This window comes from Odontesthes bonariensis, chromosome 8 (assembly GCF_027942865.1).
Source record: "Odontesthes bonariensis isolate fOdoBon6 chromosome 8, fOdoBon6.hap1, whole genome shotgun sequence".
Classification (NCBI taxonomy): domain Eukaryota; kingdom Metazoa; phylum Chordata; class Actinopteri; order Atheriniformes; family Atherinopsidae; genus Odontesthes; species Odontesthes bonariensis.
The window spans coordinates 31,319,167-31,347,135 of record NC_134513.1 but is presented as its reverse complement, the minus strand read 5'-3'; the positions used below and the strand labels follow the sequence as shown (position 1 = coordinate 31,347,135).

Below are 27,969 nucleotides of genomic sequence, written 5' to 3'. Positions count from 1 at the left end.
AAGCTTGTACTGTCTTAACAAAATCATCATGGAACTGGACTCTCTCTAATATCTTATATAAGAAAGACCAATCAACAGAGTTGAAAGCCTAAAAGGACAGCCTCTAAGTTATCCTTGTTTATAAGGTTAATTACATATAATGTCCTCCAAACATTGTCCTGTTTTTGCCTCTGTCTAATGAAACCTGTTTGGTCCGACTATATAATGTCTGGAAGTCTCATTTCTAAGCGTTTTGCTAAATTTGATGTGAAGAGTTTATAATCCTGGTTCAACAAGCTAATTGGGCGATAATTGGAGCAGTCTGTCCGATGTTTCCCTTCTTTCGGTATCACAGTTATAATCGCTTCCCTCCAAGATGGAGGAATTTCTCCTTTCTTAAGAACCCAATTAAATGTTCTGAGCAACAATGGTGATAAAGAGTCACTAAAAGTCTTATACGATTCTGCTGTAAACCCATCAGAACCTTGAGACTTCTTAGGTTTGAGTCTAGAGATTGCCTTTTGGAGTTCTCCTATAGTCACATTGGCCACTATGGTCTTCTATAATTGTTGGGAGATTAAGTGACGCAAGCAGAGATTCAGGTGACTTATCCCCCTTACTGGCCATCCGGGCATATAGGTTTTTGTAATATTTTTCAAAACAACTGTGTATATCTTGAATCTCATGTTTCATTTGTTTGGTGTTTGGGTACATTGTATGTACTACCCTCTCTGCTTGTTGTTTTCTTAATTTGTGGGCCAGAATTTTAGCTGATTTACTGCCTACTTCATAATACCTCTGTTTCAGGTAGGTTATTTTTTCCTGAATGTCTGCCTCATAAATTTCTTTAATCTGATTTTTTATTTCCCCCAATTTTCTGACTAAAGTCCAATTGGGTATCTTTTTTATGTTTTTTTTTACCAGGTTTAAATTAGCTAAAACTGATTTGATATTCAGTGTATAATATTTGGGGGCATCTAGTGGCAGAAATTCAATAAAATGATCATAACTTTTTGTTTAATAAGTGTAAGATGCTGTAAGAATAAGAATTGTATTTTCACTATCTTAGAACACTACTCATTTCTGTAGATGATTCATATTTTTGACTTTGTGTCCCACGTTGCACTGCCACGTTACTGTAATAGCCCAAGAGGTACAATCCAAACCATGGCTCTAACCCAGGCACCATAGAGCAAAGGTAAATATTGGGGTTTTAAATTCAATTTCATTTCAATTTAATTTTATTCATACAGCACCAAATTACAACAAATTTAATCTCAAGGCAATTCAAAGATACAGTCCAACTACAATCCAATGCATTGTAATACAATCATGAGCCAATCAAATCAATTTCATGAAATTCATACAAAGCCAATATAAAAAAACGCAAGTTGCCGAGCTAGAGAAACCAACAGATTGCATCAAAACTGCTCTTCAATCCAATTCCCCATCCTGAACATGCACAAGGCAACGGTAGAAAGAAAAAACTTCCTTTTAATAGGAAGAAACCTTTGGCAGAACCAGACTCAGGAAGGGCGGCGTTCTGCCTCGACAGGTTAGGAGTTGAGAGGAAAGGGAAAGAGGGGACCATAAGTGTCATAACACCAGCTAAGATACCTACTAAGAAAGAGAAATAAAAGTTAATGACAACAATAATGTCATATGTACATGGAGAGTAAAGCGAGCAGAGTGAGGAGAGGTGCATCATGGGAGATCACCCAGCAGTTTTCAGTTGATATTTGTGTCACAAGAATCTACAAACTGGATCTAAAAAGTTAAATACAATCAAAAAATGTGAATCTGACTGAAATGCCAGATGAATCATTGTACTTCTTTTTTTTAGTCTTTGTTTTGTTGCACTTCGCAGCTAAACTGGATCTAAACTGGTATGAATCATTGAACATCGACAGCTAATAACTGTTGACTGTCAACAGAAAGTTACCATGTTGTCTACCATTGAGACAGCTCTGTATTAGTACAGTAGATCTAGCTTTGTGAGACCTCCAAGACTACAGAGGCCTTTGTTGACATACAGAAAAAAAACATGTAGAATAGAAGATTAAAAAAACATTGAATTGACTGTAAATAAATTATTTTAATAAAAACTCATTTTGTAACCCAGTTCAAACTATGAATGTTGCTTGGATTCACTTAAATCAGAGCATTAGAGCATACTTGTGACAAGGACTGAAATAGATTCAGACCAAAACTTAAAAAAGACATGTTCTGAAAAATACTAGTTTAATGTCAAAGAATTTAGCTTAAATTCATTGTTACAGCAGACACTTGACAACAGTTATTACATACAAATATCAGACATTTTGTCTTTAGAAAGCAGGGCATGTACAGTAAGCTTTAGTATCCAATTCAAATGGCACAGATGGCAACAGCAAATATTGTCAGTTCCGCTTTTAAAGCCATAAAGACTGCAGTACTGTTGATTTACAGCTAAAACCTTGTCAGAGGCTATTTGTATTCAAGGCAATGTAATCATATCATAATTTCAAGATTTGAGGAACCAGTGATATCACCCGAGTTTTCAAGTGCTGTTTTGAGACCAGACACTAAGTTAGACTAAAAGCCACACATCACATGGCCTCACACTGTTAATATCAGTCAACAGTACAATACTGGGGTTCTTTTGTGATCAGTAAGATTTAATTTTTTGGGTCAGCTCCCTTGCCTGTCAATTCTAGATGGCTGCTACTGACCAGCCAATGAGCTCACAGTAGTTTGATGACATAATCATTCGTGATTGGGGCTTCATCCCTTGCTTAGAGCACTGCTTGTATAGTATCTGAAGTGCATTCTGACTCTTTCAAGCCAATGAAGATCTCTCTAAACTGCCTTTCATCAGAACAGCTGCTTTTTAAAAATTTAAAAAGTTTTAATTTAGAAGAGGATACTGTGGTGCACTGACATTCAGAGACTGCAACATGATCGTCTTCCTGACAACACAAATCCTATCCCAACTTTTCTGTGCAACAGTAGGCTGTTCAAATACTATTACTGGGTAACAGGAAGGTATACACATGAAAACATGTTGACCTAACTCTTGTTAGCACTAATCACTGATGGGTCCTCCATATGTTCCCAGGAGTTCAGTGGGTCACACTAAAGATGGGATATGTTAAAACACAGTATAGGCATTCCAGGGCTCAATATTTTTAGTGGCCTTTAGACATGCAAACTTTATATCAAATTCATCCATCCATCCATTTTCTATACCTGCTGAATCTGTCGGTTGGGTCGCAGGGGGGCTGGAGCCTATCCCAGCGGTCATCGGGCGAGAGGCGGGGTACACCCTGGACAGGCTGCCAGTCCATCACAGAGACAAATGAGACAAACAACCACATACACATACACACACTCACACTCACACTCACTCCTAAGGACAATTTCAGAGACACTAATTAACCTAACATGCAAGTTTTTGGTCAGTGGGAGGAAGCCAGAGTACCCGGAGAGAATACATGGGGAGAACATGCAAACTCCACACAGAGAGGCCCCAGGCAGGAGCTGAACCTGGAACCCTCTTGCTGTGAGGTGATGGTGCTAACCACCACACCACCATGCAGCCCCTATATCAAATCCTTCATGTAAAAACCCCAACGTTTGTTTTCTCTCTGTAACTTCTCTTGGATTTTCTGCTTCCACTTGATTGATGTGGTTTTCCCTCGCACTCCCTCTCTCAAATGGACATCTGAAACCACTGACAAAAACCCTTTCTGTGACAAGTTGTTTGGATTCACTAAACCTTTGAAAATAAAGATGTTTCATTGATAGGTTTCATGATGAGAAATCTGGTGGGAGGACAGAATTTGGATGTCGTTTGGTAACCACATCCATTTATCCAGGGGCTGGCAGTGTAAACAAGAGTCAATATTCAAGTATTCATCTTATCAAAAACAGTTCCTGAAATAAAGCCTTGGAGCACATTCCCTTGTATTTTTTTCATAGCATTAGCTTTCATTGCTAATGCCATTAACTGCCAGATGATGTGTAACATACATTTTAGTCTACTAATTATTTGCTTTGCTTATATGGTCGGGTGCTGACATTCTACATGACCCGGAGTGTAAGTACGGTGGCCGACACGTGCAAACGCGCTGCAAAAGGCGAAACAAATCCAACAATAAAATGCTGCAACAGAAAAATGCGGCAATAACAAAAACGACCGGAGCACACGCGCTGTAAACCCCAAAACACATGCAGGACAGAAACGCTGCAAACATCAAAACACATGCAAGAGAGAAACGCTGCAAACATCAAAACACATGCAAGAAAAAAACGCTGCAAACATCAAAACACATGCAAGACAGAAACGCTGCATACATCAAAACACATGCAAGAAAAAAACGCTGCAAACTTCAAAACACAACGGAAGTTCGCCAGGCCAGTAGGCGGTCTCGACCTGTGGGATAGGGGATCGACTATGGGAGATCGACCATATGAACGAAATAGAAGAAAGTCAAAAGGTAGTTGTCATTTATGTCTTTTTTAAACACTTGGCCGTAATCTTTTACTTTATTATAGAAGAGCAGCGGAGTTATGTCGCTATTATAAGGTAAAAGATTACGGCCAAGTGTTTAAAAAATACATAAATGACAACGTACCTTTTGACTTTCCTCTCTTTCATTTCTGTCTTGCATGTGTTATGAAGTTTGCAGCGCTTTTTTTTCTTGCATGTGTGTTGATGTTTGCAGTGCGTTTCTGTCTTGCATGTGTTTTGACGTTTGCAGCGTTTCTGTCTTGCATGTGTTATGATGTTTGCAGTGCGTTTCTGTCTTGCATGTGTTTTGATGTTTGCAGTGCGTTTCTGTCTTGCATGTGTTTTGATGTTTGCAGCGTTTATGTTTTGCATGTGAATTGATGTTTGCAGCGCGTGTGCTCCGGTCGTTTTTGTGATTGCCGCATTTTTCTCTTGCAGCATTTTTTGTTGGATTTGTTTCGCCGTTTGCAGCGCGTTTGCACGTGTCGGCCACCGTACAGAAGTGATTCCAAATGAAATCCTACTTTTTGCCGACATTGCGCTTCCCTCATCACCTAGAGATGCTTTGAAGCTGCAGTTTGACTGGGGGCTTTTTTTGCAAAAGCATGGTCCACCGGAAAAAAAATTGTGAAATTGCAATGGCCACTGAAAATGTGGCCCAGAGACTTACACCCTTGCGAGAAAAGGCACACATTTGTACATGATGTGTTTTTTAGAAACAAATAATGGTAATGTGAGAAATAAAGAGATTATACAGATCCATAGTCTCTACAAATGTTAAACGACAGCATTTTTCTCTGGTGACCGGGTTGGACAGAAGCAGGTTATAGTTCTCCCCTTCATGAATATTACAAAATACCGCTATTTGGTCTTGTGAAACTCATGAAATCATTAAATCTACCATGTGCCTTGATGCTTGCCTTTTCAAAGATTAACTACAAGATAACTCTAGTACTGTATACTGAAGCACCATGCCATTGTCTGGTTCTTCTCTTCTACTGTAATATAAATTAACTGATGTAAAATTTGTCGTTTTGTGTGGTTGTACCATCTAAAATGATCAAAATGGAATGTAACTGGACCAGTGGTGATGGCACAAGGCCAGAGGCCACTCTGTTTAAGCAAATTTATCTTCAATTCTCAATGAAGAGGATAGACGTCCTTCCTTTTTTTCTTTTTCTTTTTTTTTCTTGAAATTTGTCAAATGATCTTCAAAAAACAGTAAAAAAACAGTCTGACGTAATGAAATATATGACAGTCATCACCGTGTACTGAATGATACACAAATGTCAACGGTTTGAAGAGTTTCTGTACCAGCACTGTGCATGGCAGGAGTCTGATTCTTCTTCATGCCTTGGTTGCTGAGGGCAGCAGAGCAAATACATTGTTCTGTCGTGGAAAGTCTTGGTTTAGGCCCCTTTGATATGCTAAGGTGTCACTGAGGAAGACACTGACTCAAAGCAGGCTCAAGGAGCACTCTAACCTCACCTTCCTTCAATAAAGAACCATGGGACCAACAGGGTTATCACAGTCACAATATCTATAAGAAACAAAATTTTCTATCCAGCTTTACTCAAGTGTGACATGTTGTGGCCTTCGGTACAAGTCCAGCGGGTTTAATTGTGCAAGGTCAGATAAGTCTTCACTTCAAAATGAACAGAATGGTGACGTTCTCTGCAAATGGCAAGAAACGGCACAATAGCGAGTGAGAGGGGCCTCAAGTCTTAGCTCCCTCTAAAAAGGCCAGTGTAAATCCTCAAAGTCTGATTGACCCATGTTTACGTCCGTCTCCAGCAAGCTCATGATGACTGCCATGTCGGACTCGTCACTGCTGAAGCTGCTCAGCCCTGGAACCACCATGTTCACCAAGTCCAATTGGGACGTCTCACCTAGGTGAAACCAAACAGAGCAGAACTTTGAAACTTTTTTTTTTTTTTTTTAACTTATGGTCCCTAGCTCTTGCCTTGTTCAGTTGGGCTTTAGATGCTAATGTACAGAGAAGATTCCTACTGCATCCCATATGGTAATGCCAGGTCTGTGAGAGTAGAGACTCCAGGTGTCAAATATCTATTGTCTTTTTCCACCACAGAAGTATAAAAGCATTTATTTTAACTGTAAATTATCAACTTATTTATCTTTCAAGAACAGACAATAAAAGTAGATTAAATTAGGTCTAAAAATTCGGTTGAAGTTGATTAAAATCTATGTTTGAAGAAATACTGCATCACTGCTTCTTACTGCTACTTTTTGAAGATGTGTCTGTTGAAATTTTAACATTAGCAGGACATTTATTTTAATATGGAAGGACCCAACCACTGTAGCTACTTTAAAGGGATAATCCGGAGTAAAATGCACTTTAGATCAATTTACGGAATGTTGGGAGTACATACGTTGAGTTGACGTCAAAATCATGTCATTCGGATGTGTTTTGAGAATTTCGATTTGACCGTTTTTAGCCAAAAGTCGTTAGCCTGGAGGTGAATGGGGCAAATCATGTCACCGCTACAAAACGCTATTTTTATACCTCTTCTACAGCTCCAAACAACATAACACTTACGTGGTAGTGAGTAGAGGGTCCCTAAAGCCAAACCGAAGTGTCCCGAGGTCTTCATGTGGTCGGATAGAGAATCCAGAATGAATTTAATCAAGCCAGTACCTTTCCGGAAATGTGTCTGCTGCAGCTGCCGCTACAGACCGTGGTGAAGTTGGTTTGATATTGGATATTCGACAGATATTCACAATAAGGAAATAAGGTGTCTTTTTTTTCAAACCAATATCAAACCTCGGGACACTTCGGTTTGGCTTTAGGGACCCTCTACTCACTACCACGTAAGTGTTATGTTGTTTGGAGCTGTAGAAGAGGTATAAAAATAGCGTTTTGTAGCGGTGACATGATTTGCCCCATTCACTTCCAGGCTAACGACTTTTGGCTAAAAACGGTCAAATCGAAATTCTCAAAACACATCTGAATGACATGATTTTGATGTCAACTCAACGTATGAACTCCCAACATCCTGTAAATTGATCTAAAGTGCATTTTACTCCGGATTATCCCTTTAAGCTTGTTGTGTTAGGTCATTATGTGTTTACCAGCAGTGTTAGGGCCCACTCCCACGACTTGTGCCATTTGTCATGCATAATTACAGGCATATTAAAATTCCCATTGGTGATATGTAACCCGTGACATTACAATATTAAAAGATTTGTCCTCATTGGAGGCAATGTCAATTTTCAGTGGCCCAACAAATTTTGAAAACAATTAACTACCAAACCCAATTGACAAAAGAGTTAAAACTGAACGTTCAATGGACCATCAACAACTGTTTTATATGACTGCATTCAGTACCACATAAGTAGAAGGAGAAAACTTTAAATTACACCACTTTTTTTTTTTTCCACCATGTCTTACACACACAAAGTTGAATAAATACCATGGCTTCCACCAGGAGTACTTTGTTGCTTTTCTATAAGCAACACACACTTGTTAACAGACATGAAGTTCACGTAACCCAAGTTGCACCTGTGAATTCTAACGTTTTCTGTCATTTTACTTCAGAACGGTAGTGTTCAGTTGCCACTGACTGCAGAGTTTGTCTGAGCAGACCATAATGTATGTCTGAGAAAGGGTACAAGGAGATCAGTAAAACTGATAGAAAACATTCGGAAATGCCACAGATGAATTTGTTTTTGGAACGGTGACGGTAAAATACTTAGGTTTTACTGTTTTAAAATGTATGCATCCGGAGGTTGGCCTTTCCAATACACTTGACTTCTCATTGTACGAAAAAGTAGTTTTGAGTTAATTAAGAACACAAATGATACAAGAACTGAGCCACCTTTTATTTTTAGCTTCTCCAAAGGATCAACTGCACTTTTTCAACCATGACCTAAATTCTATTTCTCAAATTTGGTAAGTAATTCTATTGCAGTGGATAGATTATATTAAACTCTATTTCACAAGCTCTTATTGCCTGGCTCTTATTGTTAGGCTCTTAAAGAGCCTTTTAAAAAGTAATATTTGGCTGGTCACCTTACGAAGAGCAGTATAGTACATTAAAGGTAATGTTTAGGATGTAGGGACATCTGGTGGCATTGATTGCAAACTGCAGGAAACAGAATATCCCCCACCTATCTGTCCTGTCTCAAACATGTAGGATAAACTGGACAGTGCAAAGAATGATAGGCCTGCTCTAAAACCAGTCTATGGATTGCCATTTCTGGACTACAGCATAATTATGACAAAGAGCAAGGGGAAGAACCCTCAGCAGCTTTTGGACAGAAGTTTCTGAAGTGATTAAAACACACAAAAAAAAAAATTTTCATGGGAAGAAACACGAATTAAAATATAGTCATGACTGTTTTAGTACATTTCTGTCAATTGATCACACAAATATTACATTCTGGAACTTCAATACCATAGTCCTGAGTACAGAGCCTTCATTTAGATAAAGGGGAAAATTAATCTAAAGTAAGTAACGCATCCTAAATGTGTTATTTTATTTATTGTGTTTTTAATGTGTTGTAAAGTGTCCTTAAGTGTTGAGAAAGGCGCTTTTTTAAAAGATTAAATGTATTATTATTATTAAATCACCCAGGGTAATAGATTTGGCCACTTGCATTTTCCCTTAAGTTTGTTTTCATTTAGAGTGCCCGATGTTTAGGGGCCCACAGCTGTCAAACATGGGAGGGATCAGTATTGTAGCAATTAGAGTTCTTTACTAACACTAATATTAAATTAAGTCTTTGTGAATGTCGTACAGTCCCCCAATTATTCTCCCTTACTCAGAGATGAACAGATAAATTTAAGATTATCCAGCTGACGCTACCTGTACTTTCTGACGTTTCACCGCTAGCACCTGCTGCTGTCTTTGAGTCAGACTGGGACAGGGACTGTGAAGAGCTGCCTGCTCCCTCCTCACCACTGGATGCCTGCAACAAGCCATTATACATAAAATAACAGTTAGTCCATGTCACAGATGGAACTATATGGTAACTGTCACTGCTTCCAGTGGGTCACTCACACTCCTGCTGGTCTGTGGAAATTTCTCTTGGATAGAGCCAAATGGACTTGAAGCTCCGCTTGATGGGGATGAGTTCGCCCTGTTAGTAAAAAAGAGGGTGTTTCATTTTGTTTAGAAAAACCCCTCTTCATCCTCTAATTTCTACATGATACTATGGAATATACCTGTAGGAGTCAATGAGCTCATTTGCAATTTGGGTCCCTATGTTGCCAGCGTAGATCATTGTGCCCACACCAACGGAGAGGCCAAGAATTTCTGGTATTTGCTTCGTTTCTTCTGATAAAGCAGAAATTAAACAGAAATCACATACATGACATAAATATACGTGAGTGTACAGTGTGGCTTGCATTTCTTACCCTGAAGTGCTTTTGAGCTGCCTGCTTCTTCATTATCTTTTGTGTGACCAGGCCCCCTGTTGGTACAAAGGAGTATTTGTGCTTCTTTATTTAAGTCACTGTATATATACAGTACTGACTTGCATATGAAATCAGCAGGAAAATAAAGTTTTGGACTCTAGTAGAGTGTAATAACTAGAATTGTTTAATCATTTGTTAAACATGAGGAGTCAAAGCACTCCCTCTTCCAGTAATGCTACTGTATCCATACTTATAAACTGAATCCATACTTACGAGACAACCCTGTTTAAAGACACGATAAACTCAACTTCTTTGGTCCATGGATTTGTGAAACTAAACCACTGACTTTGGAGCGAAACATAGGAGCCATATTTTGTTTTGAACCTGTAGCGCTGTGTCTCAATCTTTTCTTTGCTTCGAAGAACTGCAGAGAGAGGACATGAGTGTCATACCAAACACGGTGGAAAGAATTATTTAGAAAGAATCAATTATTTCAACTAAGCGTTTCACATTTATCATTATAACATGGGATTAAGTTTGCCAGCAGTGTTGGTTGTTGTTTCATCACCTTGCCTGTGATTCCCTGCGAGGTGCTGCAGGTCGTCTTGATGGAAGTATTCGTAGCACGACGTGCCAAGTACCTCCTGCGGCAAATAACCAATGACTATTGTGGCTCTAGGAAAAGAGAGGGTAAAGACAGAGTTTAGCAGTTGTGGCTTCTTCTCTCGTCGCTTCTCAGGATTGGACCAAGATAAACAGCGCCAAGTGAAAATTGCGGAAGAGCCTCTCTTGTACCATTTCAAAGACACACGTGAGAAATTAATAAACTGATTTCGAAATACAAAACATGTAATGTGCAATTACTTCCCAAAAAATTAGAGGAGTCCATCAAGATGCACTGCTTCTTCTGAGAAACAACGGCAAAGACAGAAAGGATTATCTCCACTGACAGTTGAATTGACAAAACTCATGCTGTTACGCTCAGAGGCCTCCTCACCACAACACGCCTCTGCCATTCCTTTCTCAGCGAAACCGTGTATTCAGAGCAAATCCATAAAAGATTAAAGGTGTAGGTGAATGTAGTTAGACATAGGACACTCACTGTTGATCTACAAAAGTGAACTTTCCGTCGATTGCACAGCGGGTAATGAACTCAGTGGCTTTGATGTTGATGTCTTTGGAGGGCTGGTGGGAAACATGAGTGAGGAGGCGGCACACCGTCACCAGGCAGTTCAGGCTGGAGGTTTCCTTGTCAGCGGGGTCACCTTCTGGGTCCAGCTGGCTGCTCGGCCAACTCCGCATGTATCCAGTGCAGTGGAGGGTACAGTATCTGTATGTGTCTGTGGACAGATAAAAAACAAGCTTTTTAACAATTTGGAACAAAATATCTATTAATGCAAATTGTAGTTCTTAAGAATAATAATGATGCCTAACTGTTGTCGACCACAGCATCATCTTCATTGTTAAGAGTCCTAGACTGCAATTAAGGACTCATTTCTTCATTTATTACACCCATTCCTCACCAACAGAATATTTTCCACCTCTTTTCATAACTTTACCTCCTTAAATCCTTAGCTCAGTTGTGCCATCCCTCCAGTGGTAAGCATCATGCTATCTCTATGCCAGCTTATTCAAGACTCTAATGTACATTACCATTTTTAGATGGATGACACTCAGCTGTACATGCCAGGAAAACCCACAGCGCCCAGCAACTTTGCAAAATCTCACATCGGGTCATTTCTTTCAGCTGCTGCTATCTAAAAAGTTTGCACACTTTAGTCTACTCTCCCCAGGACTACTGTAAATCACTATGCTCAGGTATCAGTCAGGGCTCCTGCAGATAAAAATGGTCTCACCCCTAAATAAATCTCAGACTTATTGACCTGGCATGTTCCCTCCCACTCTTTCAGATCTGAATATTGTGCCTTGCTAACTATTACAGTTTACTACTAAGGGAGATCAAGTATTTTCTATTAGAGCCCCCATTTAATGGAAGCCTACCCAGTGGAGTCAGACACACCACGTCTCTATACGAGGAATCAGGAGGGCATCATTTGTTTGAATAATGTTATTTTATGATTCTATTTAATGTCTGTCAAACTGAACTATGGAACTTTTAGGCTGATAGCAATAATTGTCAACCAAGCTAAACGGCGACATTGGAAGATACATTTTCAAATTCCAAAGTGAGCTTACATTGTACAATTTATTGCAAGCCTATTTAATTAGCAACCCAGGGACCAAATCTGCCATTTACACAATCTCAATCTGGCTCTTAAAATATGTAAAGACAGACTACTGGGGGGCGGCTGTGGCTCAGTGGTGAAATTGGGTTGTCCAATAACCCAAAGGTTGGCAGTTTGATTCCCACTCTCACTGCTCAAAGATTAGTGAACTGACAGCTGGAGGGCTGGCAGTCCACCTCCTTGCCACGGCCAAGGTGCCCTTGAGCAGGACACAGTACCCCCATGCTCCCCGGGTGCTGTGAATGGCTGCCCACCGCTCCAGTGTATATGGCATCTGTCTCCATGAGTGTGTGACCCTGTGCATGTGTGTGTTCAACAGGTGCCAACCTGGATGGGTTAAATGCGGAGGAGTAACTTTGTGTATTTCGTGTATCTACATGACAATAAAGTCTTAATCTTAAATATAGGTACTAGGAACCAGTAACTTTCTAACCCGTATAGACTTGTGTAACTGTGATAGAATGTATAAATAGTAGCAGGTCTACTGTCACTCATGACGCAGCCCTGGCACTGTCTATCAGCTGCAGACTCCCTTAAAGCTTCTCCTCAATTTTAAAAACTTAAAAACTTTGTCACTATATTTATTCTAAATACAGCATCAAATCTGAAGAGCTCTTAATACTAAGATATGTAAAAAATGCATTACTATTCTTTCTAAAAAAAAAAATATGTATGTAAAAAATGTAATGAGATTTTGTGCATTTCAAAAAATTCTACTTCTGTCCGAATATAAAATATTACATTTTCAATTTATAAATACTGAAAAAAAACAAAGGAGGGAATAAAGAAACTGTAAACATTTAAATTACTAGCTGTAAAAATCAGTTTTTAAAATGTGTCCCTTTTAAATAATCAGTAGTATACTGTAGGTATTTTTAATGTGAAAACAAGTTCCTGCATGTGTACAGAAACAAAAGAAATATTTTGTGGTTCAATAAAAGTTTCCTTTTGTGAAAACTTTCAATAGACTGTTTTTATGTGATTAGTAAGACATGATAATAACCAATATGATATGAAATAGTAAAGTCAGTAAAACTGTTGACTTGTAGTACAACTAAAAAGTAAGGAGGGTTCCAGATTTTGTGGTGCAGTTTCTCAGATTTGCCACAGAGTGGCACCAAGCCTCCAATTTCTGCTGTCTTAATCAGCTTTTACAGAAGTTCAGTTTGGACCATCTTCCTTTTTTGTGTGGTTACACAATGATTACACTGATCTACTTCCTCCATCCATCCATTTTCTATACCCGCTGATTCCGTCGGTCGGGTCGCAGGGGGGCTAGAGCCTATCCCAGCGGTCATCAGGCGAGAGGCAGGGTACACCCTGGACAGGCCGCCAGTCTATCACAGGGCCACACAGTGACGCTCACACTCACTCCTAAGGACAATTTTAGAGACACCAATTAACCTAACATGCATGTTTTTGGACGGTGGGAGGAAGCCGGAGTACCCGGAGAGAACCCATGCTGATCTACTTCTTGTGCAGGAAAATGTGTTTTAAATTGTGGCATCTTATTTGAGGAAAAAAAGCCAAAGACTGAATCCTTCCCAATAAGAAGTCCCTCATTAAAGCTGACCTACATGGAAAAAAGTTCATTCATTTGGTTTGAATATGCACCAGCCTGCAGAGGCTGCACAAACATACTATCATTTATACCTGCTGAGTCTCACCTACTTTTGCAGCATAAAAAAAAGAATAAAATGGCCACTGCATTTATATGTTTTACTCCAGTCTCCAAAGTACTGACCACATTGCAGAGAAAAGTGATTGTATTATCTTATCAATCTTTTGGTACACATCTTCTATCATCTTCTTCATCTGTTTAGGCCTAAGACTTAAGACTAAGTATTCAAAGCGGCACAGAATCAGTTAAATTAAGTGCTCTCAATAGGGCGAGGTAACAACATGTCGGGAGCTGCGGATTTGAGAGGGTCATTGTGTTTCTCCATGTGTTATGTTTATCTAAACTGTCTCTGAGGTCATATTTCAGAGAAAAGACAACTTTCTGTATTTTATATAAAAAAAAGAAAAGAAAAAAAAAAATATATATATATATATATATTTATGAAATATGTCAGCACCAGTTTTATCCCACATAGCCTCCAGCACAAGCAGAGTATGTTTTACTCCACATTCATTGATGTCTCAAGTTGGCCATTAGATAAAAAATGATGGGAATGTTTAGCTTTATTTCCTGAGAGTCACAGAAAAGTATCACATGCATAGTCATGTGAAAAAGAAAGGATATTATCTTTCAATTATAAACCTTATTGTATTAGGACATAATAAAAAAGAAAGAAATCATCTGGTCCTTACTAGGTCTTAAAATTAGGTAAATACGACTACAGATCAACAAAAACACGACATATTACACCATGTTACTATTTTTTTAAAGAAAAACTAAGTCAAATACAGAAGCAGTGTGTGAAAAAACTAAATAAATCCCATGACCTTGGCTTTTTAGAACCATCTGTATTAGCAATAACTTGAGGTAATCATTTTCTGTAAGTTATCAGTCTCTCCCACCATGCTTGACAGTTGCTATGAGGTGTTGGTGCTGATATGCTGTATTTGGTTTTCTCCAAAACCTAACCAGCTGTGCATTATGACCAAACATCTCCACTTTGGTCTCATTTGTCTAAAGGACATTGTTGCAGAAGTCTTGTGGTTTGTTCAGATGTAACTTTCTAAACCTAAGCTGTGCTGCCATGTTCTTTTTAGAGAGAAGAGGATTTTGACTGTATTTATTATGTCTCTGTATTTATTGTTTTAATTGATTTTATAATCTTAATACTCAGACAGTGTGCAATATTCAGTGGGACGATGTGTATAAAATTGTGAATGTTATGTGATGTTTATGGATTTTAGATTGGGCAGCAGCCAGTGTTTGTACTCAAGATAAATTTTCTTTGGACAATAAAGCTAATCTAATCTAATCTAATCTAATCTAATCTAACCTAATCTAAAGAGGCTTTCTCCTGCAACCCTTCAAAACGAGCCATACTTGTTCAGTCATGAACCTTAACATTTAACTTGCTAACTGAGGCCTGTAGAATCTGAGATGTAGCTCTTTGGGTTTTTTTTTTCAGTTCTTCTGAGTATTGTACAGTCTGACCTTGGGGTGAACTTAATGGGATATCCACACCTGGGAAGTTGGGCAGGAACAATTGCTTATCTAAGATCATTGCTGATGTCTTTCCTCCTTTGTATTGTGAACATACACCTGAACGATGCAGACCAGCAAACTGACAAAACTTCTGATTATATAGAGGTGCTCACACTGATGATGATCAGTTAATCAATTACCTTTGATGAGCAGCACTTGGCTGCTACTTACCATCTTCATTCATTTGAAAACAGTGAGGGTGGACTTAGTTAGCTTAGTTTTTGTTAACTAAGTTATGACATGGTGTAATATGTTATGTGTCTCTGTTATTGTGAGGTTGTATTTACCTAATTATACGATTTGGCACAGACTAAATGGGTTTCTTTATTATGATCTGATACAAAAAGCCTTAAAATCAAAAGACTGCATACTTCTTGCATGCTCTGGGACTTTTTGAAAGCGTTCTACTCTTCATTGCAAGTTTTTATTCAGTTACCCTGACACTGCAATCTATATATAATATTAATATAATATTCTTTTATGTATTTTTAATGCTTCTTCCACTCCCTGCTGCAATGCTTTTATTTTATGTAAAGCACTTTGAATTGTTGCTATACAAATAAATTTGATTTGATTTGATTTGCAAGGAACAGCTGAGCCGCACCAGAGCAACTGGTGGTCATATGAACTTGTCTCTTTTCAGAGAAAACACACCACTTGTATTAGCTGATAAACATCAGCTGTTTTGGTCATGCCCGACAATCACACTCCCACCCACAAGCAGTGTTGCTTTCAGCCAACTTGTCACATGTACAACACAGGTGTTCCGCACTGCCACTATAACCAGATATGTCATCAGAGAGGGGGGAAGCAACTCTAGTCTGTACCGACCTTTCTTTTTAGAGGTACAAGGCAACAAGTGCTTGTCTTCATGCTTCCCAGCAACCCGACTGTGCTTCATGCGACAGAAGAAAGATCGCCGAGCTCCAGTTGTCAGGTGGGATGTCCTGACGGGGGGCTCCGACTGGATCGGAACTCCAGCTGCACACAAAAACAAATGTAAACTGTGACTCACACCAATTTTCCCCAGTTTCATTTTGTTTCAATTAATCTTGCTCCCGTGGCAATCAGTTATCCTTGATTGTTATTTTTGTCAGCAGTCTTACTTGTTGCATCAATGAGGCGTTGGCGAGGAAGCATCTCTGAAGATGACAGCTGTTCCTTCACCTTGTTGATGTCTTTGTGGTGGATGAAATCAAACAAACTCTGCCCAGTCAAATCCAACTGTAAATAAAAGCATACATCTATGTAAGCTCTTTTCCATATTTAAAAATTGTTTTCACACGATTGTATGTTCACAACATTTTATGTGAAGACTGAGATGTAAATTCAGAAAACACAGTATTTTACAGAACACTAATGAAACAGAAAATGTGTTTATGTAGAAAAAAATATCCAATAATGATGTTATTTTTTGTTGTTAAACTTTCTGTTTTCTGCTTTGTTGTTTTTTTCTGAAAATCTGTGGGGGGAGGGGGTTCAACCGTAGAAGTTTTCTTTTGAACTATTCTGTCACTTTTTATTTTGTTTCATTATATTGTCACAAATTTTCTTGTGTTTTGCATTTTAATGCCTCCATAAAGAGTAGATGTAGAGATGTTTATAAGGAGGTCCAAAAATTGAAAATGTATTTTAATAAAAGTTATCATATCAGAGTTGTTGATGACTTGAAGATTAAACATTATATAATTTCCCTTTGGGATAAATAAAGTATTCTTTTCCATTTAATCAAATTTTCTTAAGTTACTTTTTCATTTATTTGATGTAGTGTGCATGTATAGCTGATAAAACATCATTCCATTTTCTTTTCTCCAATTTTTACTGCACCAGTGCTTATGGAAACCATCTAGCATTTCCTCTGCTAAATGTTCCACTTTGTGAACTAGATATTTTATGTATCAGTTGGAAAACTAAGCTTAACTTAGCTTAACACAGCTTAAGCTGTTACAAAAGTCTTTCGGCTAGAATGTGTAAGTTAGTGAACTCGACATAGCTAAAATTTAGGTTGGCAAGTCCTAAGAACGAGGAAAGCATTCTGAGTAGCCTTACTGTATCTACGAATGCACCATGCTACATGACAAGCCAAATCCATGACACACTATTTTGTCTGAATATTTGCATTTTAACCTGAAGAAAAGAACACATTTGATGCTTTTAGAGTTTTTCTCTTTCCCTCTGTGTAGCCTTTTCAGCAGTCTCACGGCAAACCGTGAAACAGTTGTGTAAATTTCTATTTATTCGTGTCCACGTGCATGAGTTTCTGTGAGTTATCTTTACTTATAACTAAACACAGTGTCGTAGCATTTCATAAAACAGTTACATTTTGAATGTTGCATAACTTTTATCAGGCTAAAAAAAAATCCCATTGGGAAGTCAAAAGGAGTGAGGTATGGCACAACACACCCAACTGCCAAGAGAGAGTCAAGATTGGGTCCCATCTTAATCTTTGACACCTACAAGTAACTTCCCTTTGAAATGTTTATTTTGCTTTGAGTCATTGTTGCTTTCAAATAACTTTACTTATAAATGGGTTTTTTTTGCTTTCACTCGCTGTTTCATCTGTGTTTTACACATTACAAACTATTTGGTTAAGGTTAGGTATTTAAAACGAGGTGGTAAAGGTTAGGAAAACATCGTGCCTCGCTTTAAAAGTGACTGTCACGTATCGCCAGGTGACAAAGTAGACCTAAACAGTTAGGCTAATTGATAGCTCCTTCAAATATTTACTAAGTAAAGATTAAGACACATACATTTTTATTTTCTTTTAATTATTTTGTCAGATATTTCCATCACGCACCATATTACAACTTTTATTCAGTTTTATTTGTTTCGGGGCTTCAGTGTATGCCTTTTCTGCCAAACTTTAGACATTCAAAATACACAACTCACACTTATGTTAAATGTTTTGCAGCTTGACCAGATTGAATTAACAAAATGCACTGAAGCTTTGCTCTTTCTCCCAGTATAAGTAATGAGAGGGCAAAAAAGCTAAACGTGTGACAGAAATAAAACACACCGGGCTGAAGTTGAGGATCTTGGAGACAGACTCTGAGATGAATAGGATTTTCGCCCGGTCACAACTTACAACTAACAGAAAACCATCCGCAGCCTGCGAGATATATAAATAGGCAAATTAACACAGAGATACACGTGTATATAATCAAACCAGACTAGTCAGGGTTGTACATGAGCAACTACCCGGAGCAGAAGGTGCCTAAGGTCATCATGAGGCAGGATGGAAGGCTTGCAGGTGGTGTCTGTAAAGGCGCTGCTTGTTCCAACTGAAAACACAGGAGAATAAGCTTTCAGATTGAGCAAAATCCACATTACTGGTGTTCTTAATTAACAGGTGGTGGGTAAAGAGTTACCTTTGAGGGCTTTCAGGTGTTGTACAGCTTTCCGTAGCACGGTGAGTTTGTCAAGTTTTCGAGCCATGGGCTGACAGGCAGGGATCATGGCAGACAGCTCATCAATGAGATTGTTCATTTTGTCCCTCCGACGCTTTTCAATCTGGCGGTGAGGCTCCCTGTGGGTACAGACATCTTTAAAGAAGTCTATACCACGTAACTTGAAAAAAGACTTCCTATTCTCTACCAGTTTCTACCTTCTTTTTATTTTGGGGGATAATTATATGGCAAAAAAATTAGAAATTGAAGCTCCAACACAGCTTTTTCAAGTTAATGGATGTCATAATTATATAGAATTTCACCTGAAACATTTCATCTTGACTTGCTGATCCTCCCCTTCGGATCTGTGAATAAAATAACACATTTTAATCTAATGCCTGTATCTTCACTTATGATAATATGAAGCTCAGGGGTCAGTGTACCTGCTGAGGTCGTCGTCCATTTGGAGGTCGAGGCTTTGCCTGTAAGATCAAATTGACAGTGTGCATCGTTTAAGACGACATAAGGACAATGTGTGCCTTTTACAGTATCACATATATGAAAAATATCTGAGTAAGCTGACACCAAGTTTTTTTAATCTTCACAAACAACAAAACACTCTTACTGTACATGGGTGTCTGACCTCCCCTCCACATCTCCCTTTCGTTTCCTTGGAAGCTCTACTGCTGACATCAAGCATCCTGCTTGGCTCAGTCTGTCCTCCTCTGCAGCACGATCTAATACATGAAAACAACCATCACACGGATGCGGGAGACTATAAATTAATACAACCTAGTAGAGCTCAATAATAGTGCAGACTTGCAATATGTTTAAAATAAGAATGACAAAATGAATGAGTGAATGAGGAAATAAATTAAAAGTTAGGTTTAGGGTTAGGGTTTTCCCAACTCCATCATTCTGCCAAGGCAAGGTGTCCCTTTCCTTTTAGGGATCTAGGAGTAGTGTAAATGTAAATGTAAATGTACTTTATTTATACAGCCCTTCACAGACAATCCTTACGGTGCTTTGGTACATGTAGTCATGTAACGCTTCAAATGAAGAGCTGGTGGCTATTTGGGTGGTATAAAGCCAAGTTATAAATCCAAGGGGAGGAATTGGGATTGGCTTTTAGGCTTAATCCCCACTCCTTCCATATGCCCTGTTTTGCAGGCATACGTGCCCCTTTTCTTTTGAAGACCAATGAGTAGTGGCCATAGATCAATCCAGATAACCCCCAGTGCCCGAGTTGAAGGGCTAAATGACCACTATTCCTTGATCCCCAAAAGACAAGGGTCACCATATCGCTGCAAATGCAAGGGTAGGACCAAGAGATTGGGCCTTGCTCTGCCAGTGGGGTCATTTTGAATTACCAAGGGGTAAGGATGGTGAAACTGTAGTTCCTATTTAGAACAAGTGCAAAAGTATTGTCAATATTTACAGGAAATAGGTAGGGTTTATTGTCTTTTTCAATCTTGTGCCTATTTGTATCAAAGGGCATACAATTTTGTATTATCCATTCTTTAGCACACTGCGGTACACCAAGTGAGAGGATCAGATAGCAGAAGTTTACAGCAAGCTAACAGGTTAGAGCTAATGTGTTTAGAATTGCATGGATTGTCTTTATTCTTTTGTACTATTGCTTTTTAAAACATTTGGGCCATTGCTATAAATAATCATAACTGCCATGATTAACACTGATCTGCCACAAAATTCACACCACTGAGAGGAAGAGTGAATATAATGATTCTATCCCAATTATCAAGGGGTGGGATTTATCAAGCAGAAAGTGTGCAGCCAGGCCTTTGCTGGAAGCAAGAAAAAGTGTACGGAGTAACTTTGACAAAGGCCACATTATTATGACCACACAATTGGGTCAGAGACCTCTATGTTCACCTGGACAATAGAACAATGGAAGTAAATTTCCTGATTTAATGAGTAACATATCCTTTTATATCGTTTCGACAGTCAAGAGCGTTGTTAACCTAAAGGAGAAATTCCAACAGGACAGGCGATGTAGTGCTTTAAGCAATGATATGTTGGAAACCAGCAACCTGGTAACATTTTTGCAGGCTTTTGGCAACATTGTTCCCTAATCACAATGGCCTCTTTAAGTCTAATTCCCCCCGAAGGAACTGTTGATCAAAGTGTTCAATTGACCCTTGAATTCTCACAGCACAGTGAGCACCTGTGGGATGTGCTGGAATAATATTTCTGATCCATGAGGGGATCTACGTCTCATCCCAGTAAACGGAAAAGGATCCTGGGACGTCCTCCATTCATTGTTGTATAGGGTTCCCTTTTTGTTACGGGAACATTATTTGTGGGACATTCAAAATTAGAAAGTTAAAGAGTAACCTTTGGCCAAATAATTCAATTAATTTTTTTTTTCAATTAATTCTTATTTATATAGCGCCAAATACAACAAATGTCATCTCAAGGCACTTATATAATAAAGTCCAATTCAAGCCAATTGGAATTCAATTCATTGTAATCAGCTGGGAACTGAAAGCCAAAAGTACATTTTTTCCCCCTACACAGGTAAAAGAAGAAAACGGGATCCACGATGCCAAAAGAGGAAAATCCCCTTCATTTACAACATCACACTGAGACCACACAACAACTTTTTATGCATGTCAATAATATCTCACTAACATCCCACTCAGAACATTGTACTGGGAACCAGTAGCAACGTCCATATGCCATTTATGGCGTAGCAAACATCATAAATCTAGGGATCATCCATTATTCTCTGCACCTATTTTACACAACTTGCAACAAAACTGTGCCCAAAAGAGAGATCAGTGCCAACTTTTTGTGGCCGAACTACACAAGAAGCAATTTTACTCACCAATACTTACGAATAAATCTGCCACTCAAGTATTCTTTCATTAGTTTGCTGTGTGTGTTAGTGTAAGCTCTAAGGCTCTAAGGACAGTATGCTCTGTCCTACGGTAAAAACATGCTCCAGGGTTAGTGGTTATTACTGATTTCAAAAGAGGCACAACCCGTGAAGGAGGGGCGTGGAGTGGAGTCAAATGCGTGAGATGACCTAACATACCCTAACACTGGCTACACTGATAATAGATGGAAATTCATAACGCGAAACAAAGCTTTTGTACTGTAATTCTGTTGTATTTAGACCAAAGCAAGCGCAAGACATTTCATCAAAACCTCAGGAAATCAAATAAAAAAAGGCATATTATTTCTCCTTGAAAGGATCTACTGTTAACATCTGTGCTTAATACCACAGAACACATTCAGAGGCCTTGTAGAGTCTGTGCCTCAGGTCCAAGCTGTTTTGGCAGCAGGAGGGGGACATCTTGAGGAAAACTTTTTAAACATATCTTGCATTATACCTCAGTTTGGAATATTCAGCTATGGAACTGTGGAAAACATATAAAATTAAGAGCCGCCCCCCCCCCCCCCCCACACACACACACACACATACACACACACAGACAGAATCAAACTGTTAATGCCTCAGCTCAGTCTTGTTCTGTAGTCACCTGTTTCCAGGCAAATTCTCAATGCAATGGCTGAAAGTTGCCATTGAAAGGCGCCAAACCTCTATCAGTGCTGACAGTTAAGAAGTTGAAAAGGCATGTGAGACTAAATGGGGTATGGGCTTACCTAATGCTTATATAATGCTGTAACACTGACCTACTTCCTTGTCAGGACTGCATACTTTAAATTGTGACATCCATTTGGGGAAAAACCTGCAGATAAAAGTGGAGAAAGCTTTTCAACGTGACTGTTAACCAGAAATGACCCACATGCTCCATTTTTTTCTCTCACTAAAGGGAGACAGGTAAGTGGGATCAATTTAAAGACGACTAGATATTTTTTGTAGCAAATTTTGTAGTATTGGCTATGCTACTAAGAAATTACAGGAGGCTTTGAGCTTTAAAATTATTTTCGGTGTCTATCCTCCACTTTTACACAGTGTTAAGCTGTGTGAATAAAACTTAGAAGTGAATGAGTCTGAAAGGTTACAGGGATCCCATTCTCAGGCAAAAACAAGCCCAATTCACGAAATCCAATTCAATCAGAAGTGGGGTGAATCTGAATGATTTTGACATAATTTCCTCTAATCACTACATTGGAGTTTAGTGGGTCATCACGACACAGATTTGGAGTAAGGCAAGGCAATTTTATTTATAGAGCACAATTCGTACACAAGGAGTATGGGAGTGAGGGCTTGCTGGTTCTCCCTTCTGCCCACCACAAACTCTCCACCGCTGATGCTGCACAACACGGTGACTTTTCTTGTCACACAGTTTTTCCTGTTTGTCCTTCAGGAAATGTTTCCTTGGGCACCTATGCGACCCCTGCCAGCTTACTGGTGTGACATCTAGGAAGCAAAGCTTCCTACTTTGAGCGAAGCCAAGCACACGATCAGACAGTCAACAACCTGAGTCACGCCTGAGCCAAAAAGCACCTGTTGTGACAGGAGCACTGAGGAGAGGGCAAGGCTGCAGGCCAGCATGTGCCCATTTAATCCCACTTGAATAACATCAAGGCATTTGACGGTGAACAATAAATAACCTGATTTGGATTTTGATGATACACAGTGAGGAACAGTCACTATAACACTCGTAATATCGGCGCTATATCCCACTTCAAAACAATATAAAGGTTCCAAAACAAAAGGCCAATATAAAAAAAAGCAATAAATGGATTCACAACTGCTCAGACTACACAGAAGTTGGCAGGGCACGTTTTCCATTTTTCGTTCATTTCACTTTTATCTTACAAATAGTCATCACCGGGACTTTTTTAAGTAGAGATAAAACCCAACAATCTCCACTGAGCACACACTGGCCATCCAAGCTAATACCATTAAACACAACACTGTTCAGTAAAAACACACACACACACACACACACAAAACAGAAGGCCTTGAAAAGTAAGGCGGGAGTCAACTAAAAGTTAATCTAAAGCATGGTTTCTATAATACTTTCTTTGAATGAGACATTAAATATTTTCATTACAGATATTATATATTATGTCTTGCACTTTATATAGTGAGCAGTTTAATGTACAATTAATCTACAGTAGCTTGGCGGATTTATACGGCATACACTCGATGCAGTATGGGCCATTCCTGGCTATAAAAATTAAACTACTGTATATATCTAATACTCTACCACAAAAATACAAAATAGTAATTTCCCCGTTATGAATAATTAAAGTATTATTGAATTTAACTGAATTGAATTGAAGGTTTATTTTGTTTGATGATCAAACTATCATTTCTAACATATCTTATATTCCCCACTTTAAAATGCTAAATCGAGACAAAATTTTTGTTAACCAACTTTTTTAGATTTTCTGCCTCATTCCAGTATCACAATTACTTTTGTTTTATCATTTTTATTAATGATATTATACACACAGCTTTAAAAACACTGTGTACATAAACTGTTGGCAGCAAACGTATAAAGTTGAAAAGAAAACGCTGACCTTGACAGATATTATGGGAAGATGAGCTCAACAGCCTGTTAATAAACGGATGAAGGAGCTATATTTATGTCTCTCAGACATGCTGAACATCTCACTTTTTGTAGCTGTTCGAACACCATTTCTTCCAACGCCTGTATCGACAATCAAAAATAAATAAATATGAGGAAATAAATAATTAAATACATGTGTTTTTCCATTTAACTATGAATTTACTTTTTACTTTCTATATTTTTTCTTATTCCCACATTTATTTATTCATTTATTTCCATGTGTATTCATTCATTTATTTGATCCCCTTTTCCTAATCTACCCATATTATTTCCCATTTTCCCACATTATTACTTTTCTTCACCCTTTTTTTATGGTAATAAGGTGGGTGTTACTAACCTGGGTCTAAAGCAGGATTGGTCATCTACGAGAAACAGTGTCAACCAATCAGCTCTCAATAAATCCACAGGAAACAGAAAGGCTCTGCCCTACTTTCTTGTGAGAGATAATGGCTCTCCTTCAGGAGATTGCTGGTGAACTAAGGTAAACTGCTGACTTAGCTCAGAGTAATACAGTCGGCAATGACTATTTATTGTTTGTAGTGTTGTAGTTACTGGGACTGACCGAATGATTATGTTGGCTGCACAAACAGACACAGCAGTTGACCCTTTGGTGTTCCAAAACTTGCAGAAAGTGGCTCATCGTTTGGACAAATCCGTATATCATTGTTTTTTCAACTTTATTGTGAATGCACAGAGTACAAGTACTGAGACAACGAAATGCAGTTTAGCATCTGACCAGAAGTGTAAAGAAGCAGAAAGTATGTCTCATCTTCTCACATGTACAGCAATTGAAACCATTTCAGAGCCAAGGTTCAGAGGAAATCCCGCTGCAGAAGTTGAAAATTTAGTTTCTTGTTTAATTCTTCTGTTCACCACAGCATGAGGTCGGTGTGCTCGGAAATTTGACAGTCTGATGCAGCTGTGGGACACAGTCACATTATTCCAGAGCCTCGAGGAACGTAACCACGAGTGCTGGACTTTTGGATGGATACAGAGAAGTCAAGCATGAAATCCTACAGTTGCAGAACAGTACAGTATGTTCTAGGTTGTTTCTGGTTCAATGAGCAACAGTGCAAGAACCAAAACTCCAGCGACAGTGTATCAAAGACTTTACGATACTTTGTAGCTTTTATGTGAAAGCTTTCACAGTGGGTAATCAGTTGTAAATTACATGTTATTTGAGGACAGGACTGTTGATATGGACAAATAACTTTACTGAGCAGAGCTGACTTATCTCTGTCATTTTTAGAATTAAAAATGTATCAGGACTAATCCACTTTTTCTGTTAATATTCAGCATAATATTAGAGGTGAGCGAGCTCCATTTAAACTCTTCATTTATTTCCAAAGCAGAAACTGACCAACATATTTGGCTCTGAAACTGTGCTGACAGACACTGAACCAATTTTTCCACCTTTACATAAATCTGTTGGTTTTAAAAAATAACAAAACTAAGTGTGTTTAAGACTTGCAATGGAAGATTATACAAACAATTGTGCTTCAAATGTTTCATTTTTAGAGCTTTCAAAAACCAATGGATGTGCAATGGAACAGAGGGTCATGTTGCAGGAGCAGTTCTACAAGGGACCGTTGGCTTTTCCAGATATTTTCTTCTCTTAAGAAAGTAAGAGCCAGTGATCGTAGGAGTCCTACGGCTAGTGTGGTGTTTTCCTCCTACATTTGACTTCCTTCATACCCAGATATAAGTATGTTCCGTTGGTCTTCTGGGTCTGGCCGATGGTGCTCAGAGGCGGGCAAGGACCGACTACCTCCCTCTGCTGCTCGGCTAAGGCAGCGCTGCTGTAGCCTACTGATCTACTGACCCAGATTCAGAAGAAGCCGAACGAGGAAGAATACCTGGACAAAACTCATGGAGCCACGTGATTTACTGAGCTCCTCGAGGGCAAGTTCGGTGGTCAGTTAATCAAATATTCTAAAATACTTAAGCGGGTTGGGGAAAGATGGCTAACAAAGGAACTAAGTAGGCAATTATCGCAATACTACTAGGCTACTAGAACTACTACCACTACAACTAATAATAATAATAATAATAACAATAATAATAATAACGGGGAAAATGAGTCCTTGTAGAGACGGTGACGTCTTTCAAACTCGAGTCGAGTTTGTTGAGTATTCCCCACCGAAAAAAATCGCAACAAGGATCCCCCACCCCACCCAGCTCCACCGCCATCCTCCACGCGCATTCCCCCGGAGACGAGCACGTAGTACGGAATGATGAATGGACAGACCGCTGCAGTCGGCTGAGCGCGCGGCAAGACAATTCACCGGCAACCGGCATTTTCAGTAACCGGAGTTAAATAGACAAGCGTGTGGGAGCGTTGGTGTATCCGAAAAGCTACTTTGGAGTTCCTTTCGTCACGAGTCAGCGGTCGCGTGTGTTGTCAACAAAACGTTGGATAAAAAACAAGTATTTCTAGTCAAACCTAACTTACTCCAACGTGAATCTAGCGTAGTTCCGCAGAGGTACTAAAGGCTCTATTTGAAAGAATAATAAGTAACGTCTGAAAATGTAACACTGGGTAATCTTGTTGTATGAGAAAGAAGTACACAAATTCTGGTGATTGATATAAAAAGTAGCTGAATTTCATTCAACACAACACCTCTGTCCACCGCATAAGGCCATCCAAACCCCCTTACCTGCCGGTTTGTCCGCCGTCCCGTCAGAGCCCCCGGCCGACATGCCTACAAACTGGAGCCGGTGTACCCGGTGAAGGCTACGGACCGCCGCAGCGCAGCCACCAGCTGTAGTAGTAAAGCATAGAGGAGGAGGAAAGGAGGGAGCTTCGTAAAGCCGGGGAGTTGTATAATTGACTTCATTTTTTTCTCTCACCCTCCTCCTGATGCAGCTATGTTTTTTTTGTTGTTTTTTTTTAAAGCAGGCGGAGGGGGTAGGGTGAGGGGTGGGGGCAGAAACGTGAGGGACGAATGTGAACAGAACACCCATGTCCTTTAGGAAACAAGGAAATGAGGGAAGAGTTCACCTCGTCTCCTCCTTTATCGGCTTTGTGGCTCATTCATGCCAGCGTTGATTACACAAAGTGTAAAAGAACAACTGCAGGTCATTCATTTCTGACAGATTCTGTCACAAATAATGAACACATTTTCATTAAAAACTGTTGGTAATATATAACAACAATAAATAACTACACAACACAGTACTTTTTTAGAAGGTAGGCTGATATTATCATTATTATATGAAATGAACAAAATGTTGCAGTGATTTGAATTTCCCTGCACAGACAGATGTGCACTGTCTCATAGAAGTGGATGCTGTGTGCGCATGCCAGGACTAATAAATTAATTTTTAATTCAAAGTCGGACCAGCCTTGACGGAGCCGGCAAAAAGATTTTTACCGTGGTTTCATACACGTTTTGGTGACCTGAATAAGAGCGCCGGGGCGCGTCACCGATCAGACTTTGCTGCGAGCTCTCTCGTTTTTCTTCCAACTAGCGTAGCAACGGCAATGACATCTCACTCCCTCTGCATTTCCTGGTCCCTTTTCCTTTCGAAGGTCGGATGTTATTTCAATTCAATTCATTTCAGTTTTAATATAGCGCCAAATTACAACAAATGTCATCTCAAAGCACTTCGCAGTCCCAAATGAAAACTTTTGGTGAAAATTTAAATCTACCAAGGCTGAAATGTCTCTTTATGAAGATTTATAAAGGAAAAAGCACCCAACATTGTTGGCCAAGGTTCTCCAATTAAATAAAAGTGTGACTAATGGTCTTTATTTTATGCTTGTTGTTTGGGAAACAAACTCAATGAAAAAATGCTTAACTTATCCCAAAG

At 39.1% G+C, this 27,969-nt stretch overlaps 1 protein-coding gene across 3 annotated transcripts; it reads right to left on the bottom strand.

Moving 5' to 3' along the window:
• Window positions 1-4,955: 4,955 nt before the first annotated feature.
• Window positions 4,956-27,043, bottom strand: LOC142385564 (basic helix-loop-helix ARNT-like protein 1). 3 transcript variants are annotated; one of them, XM_075472198.1, is made up of 17 exons: window positions 26,814-27,043; window positions 19,269-19,380; window positions 19,087-19,125; window positions 18,967-19,008; window positions 18,626-18,783; window positions 18,456-18,538; window positions 18,274-18,366; window positions 16,364-16,481; window positions 16,089-16,238; window positions 10,951-11,188; window positions 10,417-10,523; window positions 10,122-10,272; window positions 9,849-9,904; window positions 9,657-9,768; window positions 9,493-9,571; window positions 9,298-9,400; window positions 4,956-6,360 (listed from the first exon to the last, which is right to left on the bottom strand). In XM_075472198.1, the coding sequence occupies exons 1-17, from the start codon at window positions 26,854-26,856 to the stop codon at window positions 6,206-6,208; spliced, it is 1,839 nt and encodes a 612-aa protein (XP_075328313.1). In that variant the 5' UTR covers window positions 26,857-27,043; the 3' UTR covers window positions 4,956-6,205. The 3 variants fall into 3 exon arrangements, with proteins under 3 accessions (XP_075328313.1, XP_075328314.1, XP_075328315.1); XM_075472199.1 differs by having other exon boundaries at window positions 9,657-9,765; XM_075472200.1 differs by lacking the exon at window positions 26,814-27,043 and adding an exon at window positions 21,492-21,512.
• Between the last annotated feature and the right edge of the window lie 926 nt (window positions 27,044-27,969).